General features: G+C 49.4%; 1 protein-coding gene across 7 annotated transcripts in view; it reads left to right on the top strand.

Annotated features, from left to right (window-relative positions):
- Iqsec2 (IQ motif and Sec7 domain ArfGEF 2) overlaps positions 1-18775 on the top strand; it is a 123718-nt gene extending 104943 nt beyond the window's left edge. For all 7 annotated transcript variants that reach the window (XM_087189649.1, XM_013068778.3, XM_004873507.4 and 4 more), the window contains 11 exons: positions 796-1691; positions 3125-3286; positions 3744-3866; positions 5138-5304; positions 8779-8918; positions 9711-9836; positions 12507-12606; positions 13303-13464; positions 15166-15339; positions 15823-15872; positions 16471-18775. In XM_087189649.1, the coding sequence (XP_087045775.1) occupies positions 796-1691; positions 3125-3286; positions 3744-3866; positions 5138-5304; positions 8779-8918; positions 9711-9836; positions 12507-12606; positions 13303-13464; positions 15166-15339; positions 15823-15872; positions 16471-17436 (3066 nt within the window). In that variant the 3' untranslated portion in view covers positions 17437-18775. The remainder of the gene's footprint in view (positions 1-795; positions 1692-3124; positions 3287-3743; positions 3867-5137; positions 5305-8778; positions 8919-9710; positions 9837-12506; positions 12607-13302; positions 13465-15165; positions 15340-15822; positions 15873-16470) is intronic.
- Positions 18776-19119: the final 344 nt, after the last annotated feature.

Below are 19119 nucleotides of genomic sequence, written 5' to 3' on the forward strand. Positions count from 1 at the left end.
GGTCTCTCATGAGGCTGTAGACAAGCTGTAGGGCAGGACCCCCAAAGTAGAAGACTGCGCTGAGGGTGACAAGTCTGCCCAAGCTTACTCACTTGGCTGTTGGCAGGAGGTTTCAGTTCCTTACTGTGTGGGCCTGAGGGAGAAAGTACAAGCCTGGCAGAACACTCAAGACTGAAGCTGCAGTCTTTTACAACCTAATCCCAGAAGTAGCATACCTTCACTTCTACCATATACCATGGGTCACAAAGACCAACTCTGGTACAATGTGTTACCTGACGTTATAAATACCTACAATATCAGGAGGCGGGGATCACTGGGGCCAGTTTAAAAGCTGGATACCACCACAGGAAGGCAGAGTTCCCAGATGTGGCCCAGATTCTCAAGGCTAAATATTATTAATTTCCTAAGCAAGAATCACCCAAAATTCTGGAAGCCCAGAGGAAGCTAGGATTCTGGCTTTTTAGGGGGTAGGGGTGAGGAAGCGTGGGATGGCTGAGGCAGGAGGCATTATTTGCCTTGGGAAGGAGGTACATATTGGAGTATCTGAGATGGGAAGAGACTTGGTGGTCATTGGTCCCAGTTCCTGAGAGCTCATAATGGCTCCCTGGGAGTTATTTCATAGACTGTAAAGAACCTGTCAGGGGTAGGGAAGAGGAATCTCCTTGCTGAGCTGACCAACCAAGATTACTGCCCCCCTTTTCTTCCCCTCTTTCACTTCTCCCTACCCTTCCATATTGTTCCCTCCATCTTTCCTTCTTTCTCTCCCTTTCCTTGATCCCCTTCCCCTCTGTGCAGGTGAAGTCTCTGGCTGAATCCATTGATGAAGCCCTGAACTGCCACCCATCAGGGGCCATGTCAGAGGAGCCAGGGTCAGCCCAACTGGAGAAGCGCGAGTCAAAGGAACAGCAAGAAGACAGCTCAGCTACATCCTTCAGTGACCTTCCCCTCTACCTGGATGACCCAGTTCCTCCACCGTCTCCTGAGCGACTACCCAGCACAGAACCCCCACCCCAAGGCCGGCCTGAGTTTTGGGCACCAGCCCCACTCCCCCCAGTTCCTCCACCAGTGCCACCAGGGACCCGGGAAGATGGTACCCGTGAGGAAGGCACCCGCCGGGGGCCTGGTTGCTTGGAATGCAGGGATTTCCGGTTGCGGGCTGCCCACCTTCCCCTGCTTACCATTGAGCCTCCTAGTGACAGCTCCGTGGACCTGAGTGATCGCTCAGATCGCGGCTCTGTCCATCGCCAGCTGGTGTATGAGGCTGATGGCTGCAGCCCCCATGGGACCCTGAAGCACAAGGGACCACCAGGCAGGGCTCCAATCCCACACCGCCATTACCCAGTCCCTGAGGGCCCAGCCCCAGCCCCACCTGGACCCATGCCACCAGCCCCCAACAGTGGCACTGGGCCCAGTGGTGTGGCTGGAAGTCGGAGGTTGGGGAAGTGTGAGGCAGCCGGAGAGAACTCTGATGGTGGAGATAATGAGAGCCTGGAGAGCTCCAGCAATTCCAATGAGACCATCAACTGCAGCTCCGGCTCCTCTTCTCGGGACAGCCTGAGAGAGCCTCCAGCCACTGGCCTGTGCAAGCAGACTTACCAGAGGGAGACGAGGCACAGCTGGGACTCACCAGCCTTCAACAATGATGTGGTACAGAGACGGCATTACCGAATTGGCCTCAACCTCTTCAATAAGTATGTGTTTCATGTTCTAGCTTCCTCTACCATTTTTACCCTGCTGTAGACATTTTGGTCCTCAGGATTGAGGTCCAGGCAGTGACCTTGGTTCTCTGCCATCCTCTCACTTGGTGAAATGGTATTTGTCCCCAGTTATTTAGGGAAGGGGATTGGCAATAGTGTGGCAGAGTAGAGAGACCCCCAAACATACCTAGGTTTGGGTCCTAGTGCTGCCACTGACTGGCTGTGTGATCTTGGGTGAGATGTTCCCGCTGAATGGTTTCTGAGCCTTGTCTTCCCCGCTTTACAGAAGAGATCTGGGGTATGAAGAGCCCTAGTCTGGGAAACAGAGAACAAGGACCCCTAGTTTGCTTTTGACCCCTTGCTATGAAGCCCTAGGCAATGTGTGTTTCTTCCTTGGGCCTCAGCTTTTCCATTTATTGACAAGCAGGGCGTGTTTATTTGAAGTGTTGGGAGGCTGGGCCATGTACTGGACTACTGGAATACTCAGTGACAACTGTGCTCTTTCTAGTGCCTGGTCTTGGGCCAGGTGCTTAGGAATAGGGTAGGAGCGTGGCATTTGATTATAATAATTAGGAAACATTAGACATAATTAGAAAACATTAGATGTAATGGAAGGAATTAGATGTAAATGCCTTACATCTTCATAGTCTATTAAACACTGCCACCTATATTTAATTCTCATAATAACACAGCATAGTAGATAGTAATGTCTGTTTTATGGATATGGATCTGAGGCTTGGAAGTAAAGAGGATTTTCTAAAATCATACAATTGGGAAGTGATAGATCTGAGACTCCTAGAACACCAAAATCCCTTCCAAATTTTAGCCTTATGAAGTGCTAATGTTCTGGGGCTCTGAATATGGGATAGCTCCAACCTAGATTTTGGCTTAGCTCTGTGGAAACCTAGGGAGCACCTTGTCTATAAAAGTACTCACAGAGGCTGGGTGATACCTGCCTGGGTGGGATGTGGGACATGGAACAAAATAACCTCTTCTCTACCCTGAGGGTCTGTGACTCAGAAGCAGTGTTAGCCTGGAGCTCAGGCTTTCTCTCAGGATTCCTCCAGCCCTGCTAGGAATATCAGTGCTCCTTGTTTGATACTAATTTTCTTCCAACTATGGTGTAGCCCTAGTGAAGAAGGAAGTTGGAGTGAGAACACCTTTTGTTTTGTTTTGTTTTGTTTTGTTTGTTGTTGTTGTTTTCACCCAAGAACACCTTTTGAAGCTCTGTCAAATGGGCAAGTCGCTTTGTGCCCCTGGGCCTTGGTACTTACCCATATCATGAAGGGATTGTACCATATTTTAGATTTGACATCCGTGGTTCTTTGAGGCCATGGTTAGGTGGGCCCAAAATTAGTTATAGAAACAAGAGAGAGGACACAGTTCCAGGAGGACAGTCACCTCATCTACCTCCTCTCTTTCTGCAGGAAGCCAGAGAAGGGTATCCAGTATTTGATCGAACGAGGCTTCTTGTCAGACACACCAGTGGGAGTGGCTCACTTCATCCTGGAACGGAAAGGCCTGAGCCGGCAGATGATAGGGGAATTCCTAGGGAACCGGCAGAAGCAGTTCAACAGAGATGTGTTGGAGTGAGGACCCCAGCATGGGGCAGGCGGGCCAGGGATTCCTGGAAAAAGAAGGCAGGAGGGAAAAAAGGGCAGCCTGTCCTTTTTGCTCAGATGAACCTTTCAAAACAGGATGAACAGACTTTCCTGCTCCCATACCTTTCTGCCCCAAAGGGGTCTGATCTTTCTTGACCCAATTCCTAAAGTATTCTGGGTGACCCAGGGCAGGATATACTCATACTGTGACTTGCTTTGGGTCTCAGTTTTCCCATTTCTGGAATGAGTTAAGTGATGGAAAGGTCCCTTAATAACCACGTATATCTCCTAGACTCTCTGGAATGGATTCATTTCCTCATATGTAGTTGTCCAGACCACAGGCCCCAATTTTGGAAGGGTATCAGTGTGGGTATTAAGCAGGGGAGGGGAGGTCAGAGGTTTTCTGTGGAGAAATTGAGAATGCCACACCTTCTTTGTTCCTCAGTTGTGTAGTGGATGAGATGGACTTCTCCTCCATGGATCTGGATGATGCACTCCGGAAGTTTCAGTCCCATATCCGGGTTCAGGGTGAGGCCCAGAAAGTGGAGCGACTCATTGAAGCTTTCAGGTGTGCCTGCTTCCCACTCCTGTCCTTCTGTGCTTTGGGGGCCCTTGGAATATATGTCTACAAGTCACTTCTTTGAGCTCCATGCTCTTCTCACCATAAGCTAGAAATGATAAATCCTGTCGTGCAGGGCAGTTGTGAGGATCAGAGGTAGTGCGTATGACATATCTAGCTCAGCATCTGGAACATGGCCATTTAATAAATGACAACATCAGCAATAAAAGCAAACATTCACGGGGCTGGAGGTGTAGCTCAGTGGTAGGGCACTTGCCTAGCATGCATAAGGCCCAGGGTTATGCCATCCTTAGTGCTGCAAAAAGAGAGGGAAGGGAGGGGAGGGGGAGTGGAGGGAAAGAAAAAAGGAGAGGAGAGGAGAGGAGGAGGGGAGGAGAGGAGAAAGGGAAGGGAAGGGAAGGGAAGGGCAGGGCAAGGCAGAGCTAACATTCATGAAAGACTTATTAGGTATCAGGTGCCAAGCTGGGCACTTTACATGACTTTTTTCACCAAATACTGAAAACTTCCCAATAAGGTAGGTGCTTCTATCATTATTCCCATTTTGTACCCATTTTGTAGATGAGAAATCTGAAGTTCAGAGACTTTAAGTGACCTGCCTAGGATTGTACAATAAGGCATGGAACCAGAATTTGAACTCAGCTGTGTTGACTTCATGGTCTCTCCATGCCCATAACCATCATACTCCCCTACACGCTTTAGGATCAGACAGACCTGTGTCAAAATCCTGCTGTACTCCTTTGAGGTATTTAGAGGAGAAACAGAAGTTGCTGAGAATATGTTTCCTATGATGGGAGAAGGATTTTCTTTATAGTCAGAAAGAGTGAGTTTTCATCTTCACTTCAGCATTTACAAGCTTTGTGCCCTTGAGCAAATTACCTCACCACTTGGAGACTCAGTCACTTCATCTGTAAAATGGAACTGCTACCTTGAGGGCCGAGGGCATAACTCAGTGGTAGAGCATGTGCTTAGCATACCTGAGGACCTAGGTAAAATTCCCAGCACCACAAAAGAAAAAAGAAAAATAGCTACCTTGCAGGACTGTTATAGAGACAATTTATTTATTTAAGTCCCTGGGAAATCTCCATAAAAGGTAAGACTAATTTTTACCTGCTTGTCTTGGAGAAACTTAAGAGGACAGACCCAGAGGACTAAGGAAGTATTTCTTGGAAGAAAGGGATGGTGGTGCCAGGCTGGGTGGATGGTGGGTGGGTAGAGATTGCTGGTGCCTGAGTCTGGCCTTGACCCCTCCTATCCTGCAGCCAGCGGTATTGTGTCTGCAATCCAGCCTTGGTGCGCCAGTTCCGGAACCCAGACACTATCTTCATCCTTGCTTTTGCCATCATCCTCCTCAATACTGACATGTACAGTCCCAGCGTCAAGGCTGAACGCAAGATGAAACTAGATGACTTCATCAAGAACCTGAGAGGTGAAGTGACCAGAGTTTCCCATTGGGTTTTCCTGCCCTTCATGTAGGATGGGAAAATGGGTAGGGTGGAAGGGTGGGGAAGGGTGAGGGAGATACCTACTGTTTTTGGAAATTAACTGTGGTGTTATCACTTTCTACCAAGTCTGGATGTCCCCAGGGGCATTAATTGACTCAAACAGTCATTTGCTGGGCTGGGGTTGCAGCTTAGTGGTAGAACCATTGCATAGCATGTACAAGGCCCTGGCTTTGATCCCCAAAGCTATACATGTGCGCACACACACACACGCGCGCGCGCACACACACACACACACACACAGTAGCAGTTTGCCCATGTATTCATCCACACACTGAATATTTACTGAAGTTCTTCTCTGTACCAAGCTTGTAAGTCTTGGGGTTATAGCAGTGAACATGATAGATAAAAATCTTGGTGCTTCACTCAGTCATTCACTTGTCTGTTCATTGCTTCCTCTCTCCTTGGCTTCCTTATTTATGTTCATAAAGACTCAATTATTTTAGGTATCCTTTCCACCATACATGTATTCATTTATTCATTCAGCCAACAAACTAGCTATCTAGTAGACACTTTCTGAGTACTTAATGTGTGCCAGGTCCTCTATGGGTCCCAAGGACAGTAGAGGGGTGTACCATAGTCCCTGCTCTGAGAGAGCTTCCCACATGTGGGAGAGATTGACTGTAGTGCCTAGATAACCAACATAAGACAGAGTGAACAGGGCTGGGCATTTAGCTCAGTGGTTCCACCATCTGCTTCGCAAGCTCAAGGTCCCAAGTTCAATCCCCAGTACCACAAAAAAAAAAGGCAGAGTGAACAATGGTGTCAGAGAGACCAAAAGAGGGAGAGCTCAAAAGAGGAAGAACCCAACTCCAACTGGCTTCCTACAGGGTTTTATATTAAGGTGAGCCCTGAAGGCATGGATAAGGTGACAGGAATAGAGACAGGGGAGGGCTTATCTAGCAGCAAGAGCAAGAAATACACCAGGAGGGCTGGGATTTAGCTCAGTGGTTTCACTGCCTGCTGTGCAAGCGCAAGGACCCAAGTTTGATCCCCAGTACCAAAAAAAAAGAAAGAAAGAAAGAAAGAAAGAAAGAAAGAAAGAAAGAAAGAAAGAAAGAAAGAAAGACAGACACACACCAGGGAAGAAAATGTAAAGTTGCTTAGAGAACAGTGAAGAGGGGGTAGATGATTGGGAATATCAGGTGGAACCACTATCTGAGGACCTGAAATACCAGATAAAAGATGTCATTTTTTCTTTATTTTCTTGGTTTTATTTTATGGATGTCAAGCCCTGTCTGTCTACTGAAAATGGCACAGACGTTAAGGTTATTTCCATGGAAATGAAAGGGGGAATAGAGTAAAGGAGAAAAAAAACCAAACAAGACAAATTTGCTGACTATCAGTTCTACACAATCTTTAAGTTTTCTGGCAGCTAAAGTACAAAAGCAGTGAGGAATGTTCTTGTAGCACCTGTCCAAGGAGAAAGTATGGCATTTCCGAAGGAGACATCTTTTTCCCTAGCAGAAGGTTTAAATGAGTGAGTGGGTTTCACTCAGCAGACAATCAGGAGTAGAGAAGGGGGGTAGACTGGGAATGAGGGAGTTAGATCAGAGGCCATCTGGAGCTGTCTCCTAGAATACTGCCATTATTCATTCATCCACCCTCAATATTGTCTCTCTGTATGTGTATACAGTTGGCCCTCCATTTCTGTGGGTTCCATATCTGTGAATTCCACCAAACACAGATCAAAACTATTCAAAAAAAATTCATCCATACTAAACATGTACAGACTTTGTTCTTGTCATTATTCCCCCAAATATACAGTATAACAACTACTTACAAAACATTCACATTGTATCAGGTGTTACAAGTCATCTAGAGATGATTTAAAGTATATGGAGAATGTGTGTAAATTTTACACAAATACTACGCCATTTTATGTAAGGGGCTTGAACATCTTCAGATTTTGGTATTGATGGGGAGTCCTAATTCCCCATGGATATGGAGGGACCAGTGTGTGTGTGTGTGTGTGTGTGTGTGTGTGTGTGTGTGTCCCCCTCTGATTACTGAACCAAATAACAAGCAAACAAATGAGCAAAATAGTGCATACTCATTTCAGAATTTTGGGGGGCTAAGGATATTGGTCAGTGGTAGAGTACATTCTTAGCATACATGAGGCCCTGGGGTTGACCCCAGCACTGCCAAAAAAATTTTTTTTTGAAAAATATTAGCCGAGTGTGGTGACACACCCCTGTAATCCTAGTACTTGGGAGGCTGAGGCAGTAGGAATGTAGAAAATTTATTTTAATTAAACCCAAATTCTGCCCCTTCGAGGCAACTATGTTTAGTACAGTAAGTCCTCAATTTAGGAAAACTGGAGATGTGAACTTTCAGATATGAACGGACCTCACATTAAGAACATTCATAGGTGGGCCGAGGATTTAGCTCAGTGGTTCTGCCTCCTGCCTTGCAAGTGCAAGGTCCCGAGTTCGATCCCCGGTACCAAAAAAAAAAGAACATTCGTAGATATGAACAAATTGCAGAAGTAGCTCACATGTCTGCCTGACACTGTCACAGTTGTGCTGCTGTGTGCTTACTGTACAGTGGGATAGTGTACAGTAGTACAGTACAGTCAGGGATTTACTGTATTTGCGTGTTTGGTTTTTGTATGCTTTACATTGTATATTTGTGTCAACAGTGTACAAGACTCACATTGTCAGACTTACAAATGAATCCAACTTATAAATTACTGTAGTTGGATGTACTCTAATCTTTTTTCCCATCCACATGTAGCTTTTTATAGTTAAGATCATGCTATACATGTAACTTATCTTTTTTTGCTTACTATAAGAATTTTCTCATGTTATTGAAATAATTTTGTAAACATCAAGGTTTTAATAGCTGTGTATCATTTTATTAAGCAGATATACTATCCTTTACCTATTTCTCTATTGTTAGAACTTAGATTGTTTCAGAGTTTTCCTGTAAATAGAACTTAGTGATCATTCTTGGATCTATTTCTTACACGTATTTCCAAGTAATTTCTCAGGCCAGATTCCTAGAAAATGAATCACTGGTCTGAACATTTAGGCTCTTTACAAATCACCTTCCAAACTAGTTATGTTACTATACATGACCACTTCCCCATACTCTTATTAACTCTGGACATTATTTAAAATTATTGTTGCTAATTAAAAGGCAAAAATAGTACCTATTTTAATTACAATATGTTCTGAGTTGTTTAGACAAAATCTGTACCATGGAGAAGAAAGCACCTGACTGTTTTGTTGAAAGGCACCTTCCCTGCTCTGATCCTGGATAAGGGGCCAAGAGTGCTCACTGACCTTAGTCCTGACTATAATCATGGCCTATCCCTACGTGTGGAGTATTGTGGAGAATCCCTACCATCTGCTCCCCACATTTATGGGAGATATCCCTGTGTTACTCCCCCCATGCAGGGGTTGACAATGGTGAGGACATCCCCCGAGACCTCCTGGTAGGCATCTACCAGCGTATCCAGGGGCGTGAACTGAGAACCAATGATGACCATGTGTCCCAGGTGCAGGCTGTGGAGCGCATGATTGTTGGCAAGAAACCAGTAAGTGCCTTGGGAGGCTGCAGAGGACCAGGGCTCTGGTCTGCCTTCAACACTGAGTGCTAAGTTACTGCCCATGTGAGTCCCAGGTTCCCCTTACCTGCAACATGGAATGGGTGATAATGGATTCCTCAGGAGATCATGGCAGAGATTATGTGAGATACCCCATATGAATGAGTCTAGCACATTGCAAGACCCATAGAAGGTGCTGTATAAATTAGCATCCTTCCCACCTCTGATTTTGCCTACCCATCCCAAGTGAGGTGCCAAGTTAATATTTTAGCTGAGAAGCAAAGCAAGAATACACTTTGGTCGACAAACATTTATGAAAGCCTTTCCACTGAGCCCAGCATTTCACTAAGCATCAGAGACATAGATATCAGACATGGTCTCTGTCCTTGGAGACACTCAGAGACCAATGGGGTTGCCAAATACAGACCAAATAATTCTCCTGCCTTATGTGCTAGTTTAGGGGAGCAGAAAGAAGAGAGAGACCATTTTCAACCTAAGGAAATCAAGGAAGGCTTCTTGGAAGAGATCTCTTTGGAATTGGGATTTGAAGGATGGGTAAAAGGCAGCCATGGGGAGCTTGGCAAGAAAGGCATTACAGACAGAGGGTGCTACAGGGACAAAAGTAAGGTGGCAAAAAGCTTCAGCCTTAGTTGCTTATACTCTGTGTCAGAGTGATGCATATGTATCATGAGCACACTTCCTCTTGTGGTGGAATCTGAAAGTGCCGGGGGGCTGAAGCTGATTGGCTGGCCTTGCTAACACCTGTTTCTCATTCCTGTCCAGGTCCTGTCTCTTCCTCACCGCCGACTGGTTTGCTGTTGCCAGCTCTATGAGGTGCCAGATCCAAACCGCCCCCAGAGGCTAGGGCTGCATCAGCGGGAGGTCTTCCTCTTCAATGATCTCCTCGTGGTATGGGCACTGTGTGGGAGGAGATGGGAGGGAAGATGGCCAGCCTAGTTGCTGGGTCTGCAGTGAACCACGTGGACATTGGTGTGTGGAGCGGCAGGTGACGCAGTCTGCTGTGCCCTGCATGGTCTCTGGCAAGGCACAATCCTTTCCTGCCCCTCCTTTTCCTCATGGGTCCATTTGGAGGCTCTTAAAGCCACACAAGGGCAGAGAACGGGAGGGCCAGGGGATATGCAGACCTGCAATCTGTAAAGTGGTAGGCAGTCTGTCCACCTCAGTAACCTTAAGGGTTGGGTGGGAAGAGGTGAGCCTGTGACCTGGAGTCAGTCTGAATCCTTGGAGTGGTCCTGATGCTGGAAGTGATTCTTAAAACCAAACTCATCACCAGCACAGAGATGTTCATCTTTTAGAGATGGAACTTGTAGGACTATAGGTCAGAGGGGACTTTCAGCATCTCTTGGGGAGGAAACAGCATCCTAGCTAGCCTATCTGACTGCAGAGACAGAAAGCTGGCCTCCTCCAAGGCAGCCAGTTGCCCATCAGGCAGCTCTGTCAGTGCCCCTGTAGGTTTCCTCCAACAATCGTCATTTGACCCATGGGGCTCACAAAAGTAAGTGTTCTACCTTTGCTCCAAGATAGCTCTTCAGAAATATGAGGACAGTGATCTTGACTCACCTTGGCCTTCTCTCCTTGAGATCAGGGTTTATCTTTCTCAGCCTTATTGACATTTGGAAACAGATAATTCTTGAGGGGAGGCTGTCTTATGCATTGTAGGATATTTAGCAAGACCTTGATCTCTACTTTTTAGATGTCAGTAGCACCCCTTCAACCAAAACTGTGTTCTCCAGAAAAAAGTAAAAAACAGAACAGGGGAGAAGGGGAGAGAAGGAGGAAGAGAGAGAGAGAGAGGAGGGAGGGAAGGAGGGAGGCAGGAGAGAGAGGGAGGGAGGGAAGTAGAGCGAGAGAGAGAGAGGGAGGGAGAGAGAGAGAGAGAGAGAGAGAGAGAGAGAGAGAGAGAGAGAGAGAGAGAGAGAGAGAGAGAGAGAGAATATATATGAGTGGATCTTCTCCAGACAGTGCTCAGTGTCCTCTGGGAGCAAAATTGCCCCCAGTTGAGAATCATTGTTTTAGACAAAGCACCTCTAATACTTTCTCTGAGCCTTAATTTCCTGCTGTGTGAAATGGGGCTAACTCATATCTCCTAGGGTTGCCATGAGAATGAAATAAGAGGTCATATGTGGAATAGCCTTACCTGGAGGCATGCCTGCCCCACACAGGTGTTGAGTCAATGTTAGACCCCCCTCATGTAGTGACACCTGTGTGTGTGTCCCAGTCCATGCTAGCTGCTAGATACCCTGAGATGAATCACACTCAGTTCCTGTTCCAAGGGAGCTCACAGTCCAAAGAACCAAAAGAGATGCTTTGTATCACTGCCCTATAACCACGCTGAAATCAAAACAGTCGTTGCTTGTGGCGGGGGGACTGACTGGGGGTTGAACCTAGGGCCTCATACATGCTAAGTAAACACTCTACTGCTGAGCTACGTGTCCAGCCCTTTTTAAGATTTTATTTTGAGACAGGGTCTCACTAAATTGCCCAGGCTGGCCTCAAATTTGCAACTTGCAATCCTCCTTCCTCGGCCTCCCCAGTGGCTGAGATTACAGGTGTGCACCACCACACCAGGAAAAAAAGTTGCTTTTAAAATACACTTATGGGCAATGAAGGTGCAGCTCAGTGGTAGAGTACTTGCTTAACGTGCATGGAGCCCTTGGTTCCATCCCCAGCATAGCAAAAAAAAGAAGAAAAAAAAGCCACTTTCAGACTGTCTGAACCTATGTTAGGGGAGAGTCCAGCGTCCCCAAATACTCAGTAAAGATCTTGGGTCTTAAGAGAAAGACTTGTTAACCCTTCTTATAGGCAGGGCAGATATTCCTGTTATATGCTGGCCCTGGAGGGTAGAGGCTAGCTGGGCAAAAGGACCTGAAAACCAGATTCCTGCCCTCCAGGTCAGCAGGGGGTGCTCACTCACTAGAGGACTACCATTAAAGCCTGACCCAGCACTGTGGCAGCTCAGAAAAAGGAAACAAAAATTTGTGTGAGCCAGGAGTGCTGGTGCACACCTGGAATCCCAGCTACTCTGGAAGCTGAGGCAGGAAGATTGAAAGTTTGGGGCTAGCCTGGATAACTTAGCAAGACCTTGTCTCAAAATAAAAAAGAGTTGGGCTGGGGATTTAGCTCAGTGGCACCGCGCCTGCCTCACAAGCGCAAGGTCCTGAGTTCGAGCCCCAGTTCCAAAAAATAAAAAAGGGTTGGGGATATAGCTCAGAGCAGAGACTCTGAGATCAATCCCCAGTATCACAAAAAGGCAAAGCAAAACAAAAATCTGTGTGTGAGGTGTTAGAATAGGCTTCCTGGAGGGAGCAGCCTTCAGTTAGTTCCTGTAAAAGTTGCAAATGTTTGTTGTGTATCGTCACATCAGAAACTTGTATTTTCTCCCATATTTTTCTTTCTGTTCCTCAAGCTTCAGTTCTCTCCTGCTTGTGGGAATGTGTGTTTATATGTATATGTCTGTTAGTAGGAGTGGGAGGATAGGGTGGTTATCAGAAATAGTTGCCACATGGAAATTCCCCACCCCAAACTCTGCCTCTTGTCTTTTTCCCACCCCTGCCAAAGGTCACCAAAATTTTCCAGAAGAAGAAGATCTTGGTGACGTACAGCTTCCGTCAGTCCTTTCCCCTGGTGGAAATGCACATGCAGCTCTTCCAGAATTCATGTGAGTCCCTTCTTGGACCCCAACATTTCAAGAGTCCATGCCACGGCCCCCATGCTCATCCTTCATCCATACCAACCTCCAGGTTTGGGATCCTTTATAACTGGGCTAAGGTCTCCAAAGTACCTACTTGGTCCTAGGATGAAGAGCAGGCAAGGGTGTAGTGTGACTCGGGTCCAGCCCTCGGAGTAGGGAATCACAGTGTGTGAACTGGTGGGCTGAAGGGTTGGTGATCATGCTGTACTCTGAAGGACTGAACCGGGAGGAGCATGGTTGAGTGGCATTTGGGACAGCAGAATCACTGTGAGTAGAGGCACAAAGGAAACAATTTCCAGAAAACAATGCAGAATTCAGTTTGTCTTTATATCTTGGAGTATAAAGACGTAAAAGACCACAACTACCAGGAGTTTGAGAGCAATGAGGAGCTGCTGAAGATGCTTGAGCAGAGAAAAGGCATGTCGGAGTTTGACATAGAGAAATCATTTCCAAGCTGGGCCTAGTGGCACACACCTGTAGTCCCAGCATTCAGAAGGCTGAGGCAGGAGGATCACTTGCGCCTGGGTAACATTAAAAGATGGTCTCACAAGAAACAGAACAACAAAACCCACAAAAACCTGAGAAACAATTTCCCAACCTAGCCACCTTGCTTTAATCCTGACAGAAGACCCAACCTCTCTTGTCCCCTCCCTTTGCCCATAGATTACCAGTTTGGGATCAAATTGCTGTCTGCAGTACCTGGTGGGGAGCGAAAAGTCCTCATCATCTTCAATGCCCCCAGCCTCCAGGACCGGCTGCGCTTCACATCTGACCTTCGTGAGTCCATTGCTGAGGTGCAAGAGATGGAGAAGTACCGTGTGGAGTGTGAGTAGCTCAGCCATGTCTCCATCACCCTCTCCTGCTACAGTGCCTCGCAGACACCCAGAATCCTGTCTTTTGAGAATCTCAAGGTTGAGAGGTGGCTTGTCCAACCTTCCTACCCTCATTCCAGGAACCCTTCAGTCTCTGCTTGAATACCTTCAGTGACAAGAGGCTCATTACCTCTCAGTCTCAGATTATTGTCCAAGCCCTAAGAGTCTATGCCATGGCTCCCATGCTTATCCTCCTATAGTGTGCCAACTTTTCCTTCTATTGAAAGGCAGAAGGGAGAAGAATCAGGGTATAAGAGGTAGGAGTGGAGTTTCAGATTCCAAGTATGTTGCTTGTTATCTGGATAAACTAGGTAGAGTTGCCTAAGCCCCAGTATTTTCCTATATGCAATTGGAATAATGAAATCTCTTTCAGAGAGTTTGGAGATTAAACAAGGTATCCAAAGTGTTCTACTACATCCTAGATGTTTGGCAAATATCATTCCCTGTCCTGCTCTCTCCCCTTCTCCCACCTCGTGTCAGTTCCCAGGTTGAGCCCCAGCAACCTAGCCTCCCAGCCCCCAGGGCTATACCAAGTCATTTTGATTTTACATAGTGGACAGTAGTGATTACATCCCATTCTTCCTGATGCCCTCCAAGTTTTCTCTTCCCCATGCTAAGCAGTCACAGTTAAGTAACATGGTATTAAAGAGAAAGGGGCAGCAAGAAGAAGCAGGAGGAGGAAGAGGTGGGGGAGGGGGACTGGGAGGAGGGGGAAGAGAGAGAGAGAGAGACAGAGAGAGAGAGAGAGAGACAGAGAGAGAGACAGGCAGTAGACAGCTCCTTGGTGAGGCCTTCTCAGACCCAGAGTCTACTCCACTCCTCAGCAAGGCAGGGTCAGAAGTTTCAGTTCACCATATTCTCGGAGACCCTGGGGAAATACAGAGCAAGAAGTTAGCATACCAGACAAGCAATTAGACAAGAAGTTCCATGAGCTCTGTGAAAAGGTGGAAATAAAAGGAGGCTGGAAGAGCCAGAACTCTGGAATCAGGCAGATGTACTTCTAGAATGTCAGCTCCACCATTTCTAGCTATATGATGTTGGGCAAGCTCTATGACTTCTCAAGTTCTCAGTTTCTTCCTCTGCACAATGCGAATGATGTTAGTACTGTGGACCGAGAAGGATCGTGTATGTGTAGTGATCAGCATACTAACTGACACATAATAGAGGATTACATTCTTCTCAGTTTTCTGGGCTGCCCTTCCAGGAGCTCCTGTGCTCTGGAGTGAGGTACTTAAGAACAGAGAAGACTCTAGAAAGATTGCCCTTCAGTATAGGCTAGAAGGGCCTTCCTGTCCTGACTGTGAGCCATCTGCCATGAAGCTCTTTTTTGAAGCTCAATGGTATTTTGGGAAACCTGACTGCAAGAGGGCAGAGGAGGGTGGGGGGAATACAAGGGGTGAAAGGAAGGGAAAAGAGCAGGAAAGTTGAGAGGGAGGAAGGGAAAACAGAGCAGGAGGAGGTGGTGTGAGACAGGGACTGGGCACTGAGGGGGCTTCAGAGATGGAACTGCATTTAAGGGGAACACATGCTGGCCATCCATGGGGTAAAATGGGAGACCTGCAGGTTATAGGGAGGGAAAATAAAGGGCCTGTGGAGGGCTGGATCTCACCCCTGTTCCTGACCTTTGCTCCCTGTCTCCCCCACTGCCACCCAGCGGAGCTGGAGAAGCAGAAGGGTATGATGCGGCCTAACACCTCCCAGCCTGGAGGAGCAAAGGACTCAGTGAATGGGACACTGGCTCGCAGTAGCCTGGAGGACACTTATGGGGCAGGCGATGGGCTCAAACGGGGTGCACTCAGCAGTTCCCTCCGTGACCTCTCTGATGCAGGTAAGTCTTTGGGACCCCTACCCTGGATGGGGAGATGTGAGACCGGATGTCTTCTTAGCCTCTTATCACTGGCCGCCAGCCTTCCCTCCACCTGCTACACACACGCACCCTGCCTTCACCAAGAGCCCTGGGTACTGTGCTGCAGGGGGCCTGGTAGCCAGGTCAGAACAAGTGGAGCCCAGGATATGGGCCAGGGAATGTAAAGTGGGACCACAGTCTCAGCCCCTCCCTCACTACTCCACCTCTCCTCTTTTCCCTCTTCTGTCTTTCCTGTACTGCCTCTCCTTCTTCTCCATCTTTCCCTCCTCTCTCTTCCTGTTCCACCTCTCCTCCTCCCCACCTCCCCCTCTTCAACGGGGGAAAGGGATAATAGGGTGTCTGTCCCCGGGAGGGGCCCAGGCCTGGTCCCCAGCTCTGGAGCCCAGCAGGGTGGGGAGCGGGGGGTTGCTGCTCTGACGCTGGGCTCCTTGCTTGTGGGTGCAGGGAAGCGGGGGCGGCGTAACAGCGTGGGATCGCTGGACAGCACCATCGAAGTAAGTGCCAGCTCCTGCCCCACTTGTCCTCTGCATGAGCCCTGCCCCGGCCATGGAGCCCCAGAGGAGGAGGGGACCTATTGCTTCCCTGTCTTCCCTGCTAGGAACCGTGTGGCTGCCTCTCCCAGCCAACCACTCTCTCCATCTGTCCTCAGCTCTGTCTGTCCTCACTCTGCCTGTCTCTCAGTCTGTCTTCCACTTTCCCATGCCCCCTCTCAACCCCAGGGCCAACTCTGAGTAGGGATCCCCTTGGACTTGGGCCGCAAGAAGCTCTCACCTCCAAGTCCTGCTCTTTGATCCTGAGCGAGTCACTCTGCCTCTCTGGGCCTAATGTTTTCCTGGCCTGCAAAGGGGCGTGAGGAAGAGGTCCTACTAATTCTTCCTCTGCCCACTGGGGCTCAGCTGAGATAGTGGATGTGACGGCAGAGCTTTGCCAACTGGGGAGCTTCATGTACCAGCACAGGACTGCTGTTTGGTTTTCATTATCATTTGGGGGTTCCTGTCTCCCCTGCTCCAGCCCTCAGCGACAGGGATGGAATTTAGGGTTGGGGGTTTAAGGTGTCTAGACTGGCCTGACTTCCCCCCTCCCCCCTTCCAGGGGTCTGTTATTAGCAGTCCACGCCCTCACCAGAGGATGCCACCTCCACCCCCACCCCCGCCGCCAGAGGAGTACAAGAGCCAGAGGCCAGTCTCCAACTCCTCATCCTTCCTGGGCTCCCTATTTGGAAGCAAGCGGGGCAAAGGGCCCTTTCAGATGCCACCACCGCCAACAGGCCAGGCCTCTGCCTCCTCTTCATCTGCTTCTTCCACCCACCACCACCACCACCACCACCACCATGGTCACAGCCATGGTGGCCTGGGGGTGTTGCCTGATGGGCAATCCAAGCTCCAGGCCCTGCATGCCCAATATTGCCAAGGACCTGGACCAGCCCCACCACCCTACCTGCCACCCCAGCAACCCCCTCTACCCCCACCTCCTCAGCAACCCCCGCCCCTGCCCCAGTTGGGCTCCATTCCGCCACCACCCGCCTCAGCCCCCCCTGTGGGACCACATCGTCACTTCCATGCCCATGGTCCGTTCCCGGGGCCCCAGCACTATACCTTGGGCCGGCCAGGAAGGGCTCCCAGAAGGGGGGCTGGGGGACACCCTCAGTTTGCTCCACATGGTCGCCACCCCCTGCACCAGCCCACATCGCCATTGCCCCTGTACAGTCCTGCCCCCCAGCACCCTCCAGCCCACAAACAGGGCCCCAAGCACTTCATCTTCAGTCACCACCCACAGATGATGCCAGCAACAGGCGCAGCAGGGGGCCCTGGGTCCCGGCCACCAGGGGGCTCCTACTCCCACCCCCACCACCCCCAGTCACCATTGTCACCACACTCACCCATCCCACCCCACCCCTCCTACCCACCCCTGCCCCCACCCTCACCCCACACCCCGCACTCGCCCCTGCCGCCCACCTCCCCCCATGGCCCGCTGCACGCCTCTGGGCCCTCTGGCACAGCCAACCCACCCAGTGCAAACCCCAAGGCCAAGCCAAGCCGGATCAGCACCGTGGTCTGATGAATGGAAGCAAGCCAGCTGGGGAACCGAAAGGTCTGGGGAATCTACAGGAGAGGGGACCTTGCCCCTCTGTCTTCCTCAGTTTTTAAAAAATATACATAGCAATGTCCTCCTCTCCACTTCCTCCCTGCCTCAGAACTCCTTCAACCCCCAGCATTTGCCATGGGGTTTCCTTCCAGATTCAAGGGCCCTTACCACTTGCAGCCTTGACTTAAGGACGTTCTAGTGCTGGGAAGTGGTGAGGGCCTTTCAGAGACCCTCATCCTCTTTTTCCTGTCCTCCTTTCCCTTTCTCCCCATTTCCCTGGAGGTCTAGCTCAGGGGCCTCAGACCTCCAGATCAATGTGAGGTCCCTTGCAGCTCTGGCTGGTGGAGAAGGGCAGGCATCTGGAGCTGTAGGGGTGAAGGCTTCCCCAGAGCTCCTCTGGCCGTGTGGGGCTAGGAGAGAGCTCTGTACAGTTTTGGCCAAACCTCACCTGGCTTGGCCCTCTCTCTGACCTCAGGGCCCGGCCACACATCTCCATGTGTCTTTCTGCCTGCCAGAGGACACAGATGTCAAAGCACTTAGTGGGTGGGACCCCGCTTGTGCTGGCCCCACATGGGGCAATGCTTCCTCTCTCGAGCCAGTTTATGCCCTCTCTCCAGTAGGCCCTGGCCCAGACCTCTTCAGCTTCAGGAACTTGCCTCGCCCTGCAATGTTCTTATCCTGATCAAAGTCCAGACAGGTTTGGGGGGGGCTCAGGTCTGGGATGAGAAGGGCACTGCCCTCCCTCACCCATATTGCATGCCCCCCTATTCCCTTCCACCTCGCCCACCTATCACTGAAGACAATGCACTTTACAGATATTGCCCACACACACCTCGCTGGGGCAGGGCACCCAGCAGCACAGCAGCAGCCCCGGGGGGAGAGGCTCCCAGAGGGCCATCCTGAGCCCAAGATGTCCTTCCTGAGGCAGAGATTGAAGCCATCAGAGCCGGGGATGGGAGCCAGAATGCCTGAGTCCTTCTGTCCGTCAAAATCTCTGCTGCCTCTCCAGCCCTTTTGCAGCCCTGTTTATTTATTATAAATATATTTTTTACAAGCCCCAGCTCCTCTTCTTGCCCTGCACATCCAGCTCCTTCCTCAGCTCCTGCCTCCCTCTCCTCTCTCCACTATTGGCTGCAGTACAGACAGACAGACCCTGGCTGTACAAAGGGCCAGGAACCCTGGGGCTTGGGGGTTGGGGAGGGTGGTGGTGGGAGGGGCTGTGTGGAGAGGAGCTGGGGTTCAGGCATTGTCTTTTTCCCTCCTTGTATATAAGAATGTATATTTGATGCCTCATAAAAGACCTTGTGCTCACTTCCTGCCTCTGCCTCCTACTTAATGTCCCACTTTCCCCACTGTGGAGCCCACAGAGAGAGAGGCTTTAGCCCTGGAGAGGTGATGCATTAATGGTAGAAGTTCAGGCAGCTGGGTGGGTGAGATACTTTGGTTGGGTGGGAGGTGGAGTGAGAGGTGTTTTCCTGTCTCATTTCAGACACAGTCTGTGTGACAGAGTGGCAAGAGTGTGGGCTTTGTGGTTGATCCATTTCACATACTGGGGTTTTCACTTCCTAGGCATTTGGGGAGTTACCTTGAGTCTCAGTTTCTTCAGTTTACAACTTGAGATGATCAGCCATTGCCACATGGAGTTGTGATGATTAT

The sequence above is a fragment of the Heterocephalus glaber genome, unplaced genomic scaffold (genome assembly GCF_053883595.1).
Source record: "Heterocephalus glaber isolate CG9 unplaced genomic scaffold, H.glaber_assembly_v1.0 deba00001545, whole genome shotgun sequence".
Classification (NCBI taxonomy): domain Eukaryota; kingdom Metazoa; phylum Chordata; class Mammalia; order Rodentia; family Bathyergidae; genus Heterocephalus; species Heterocephalus glaber.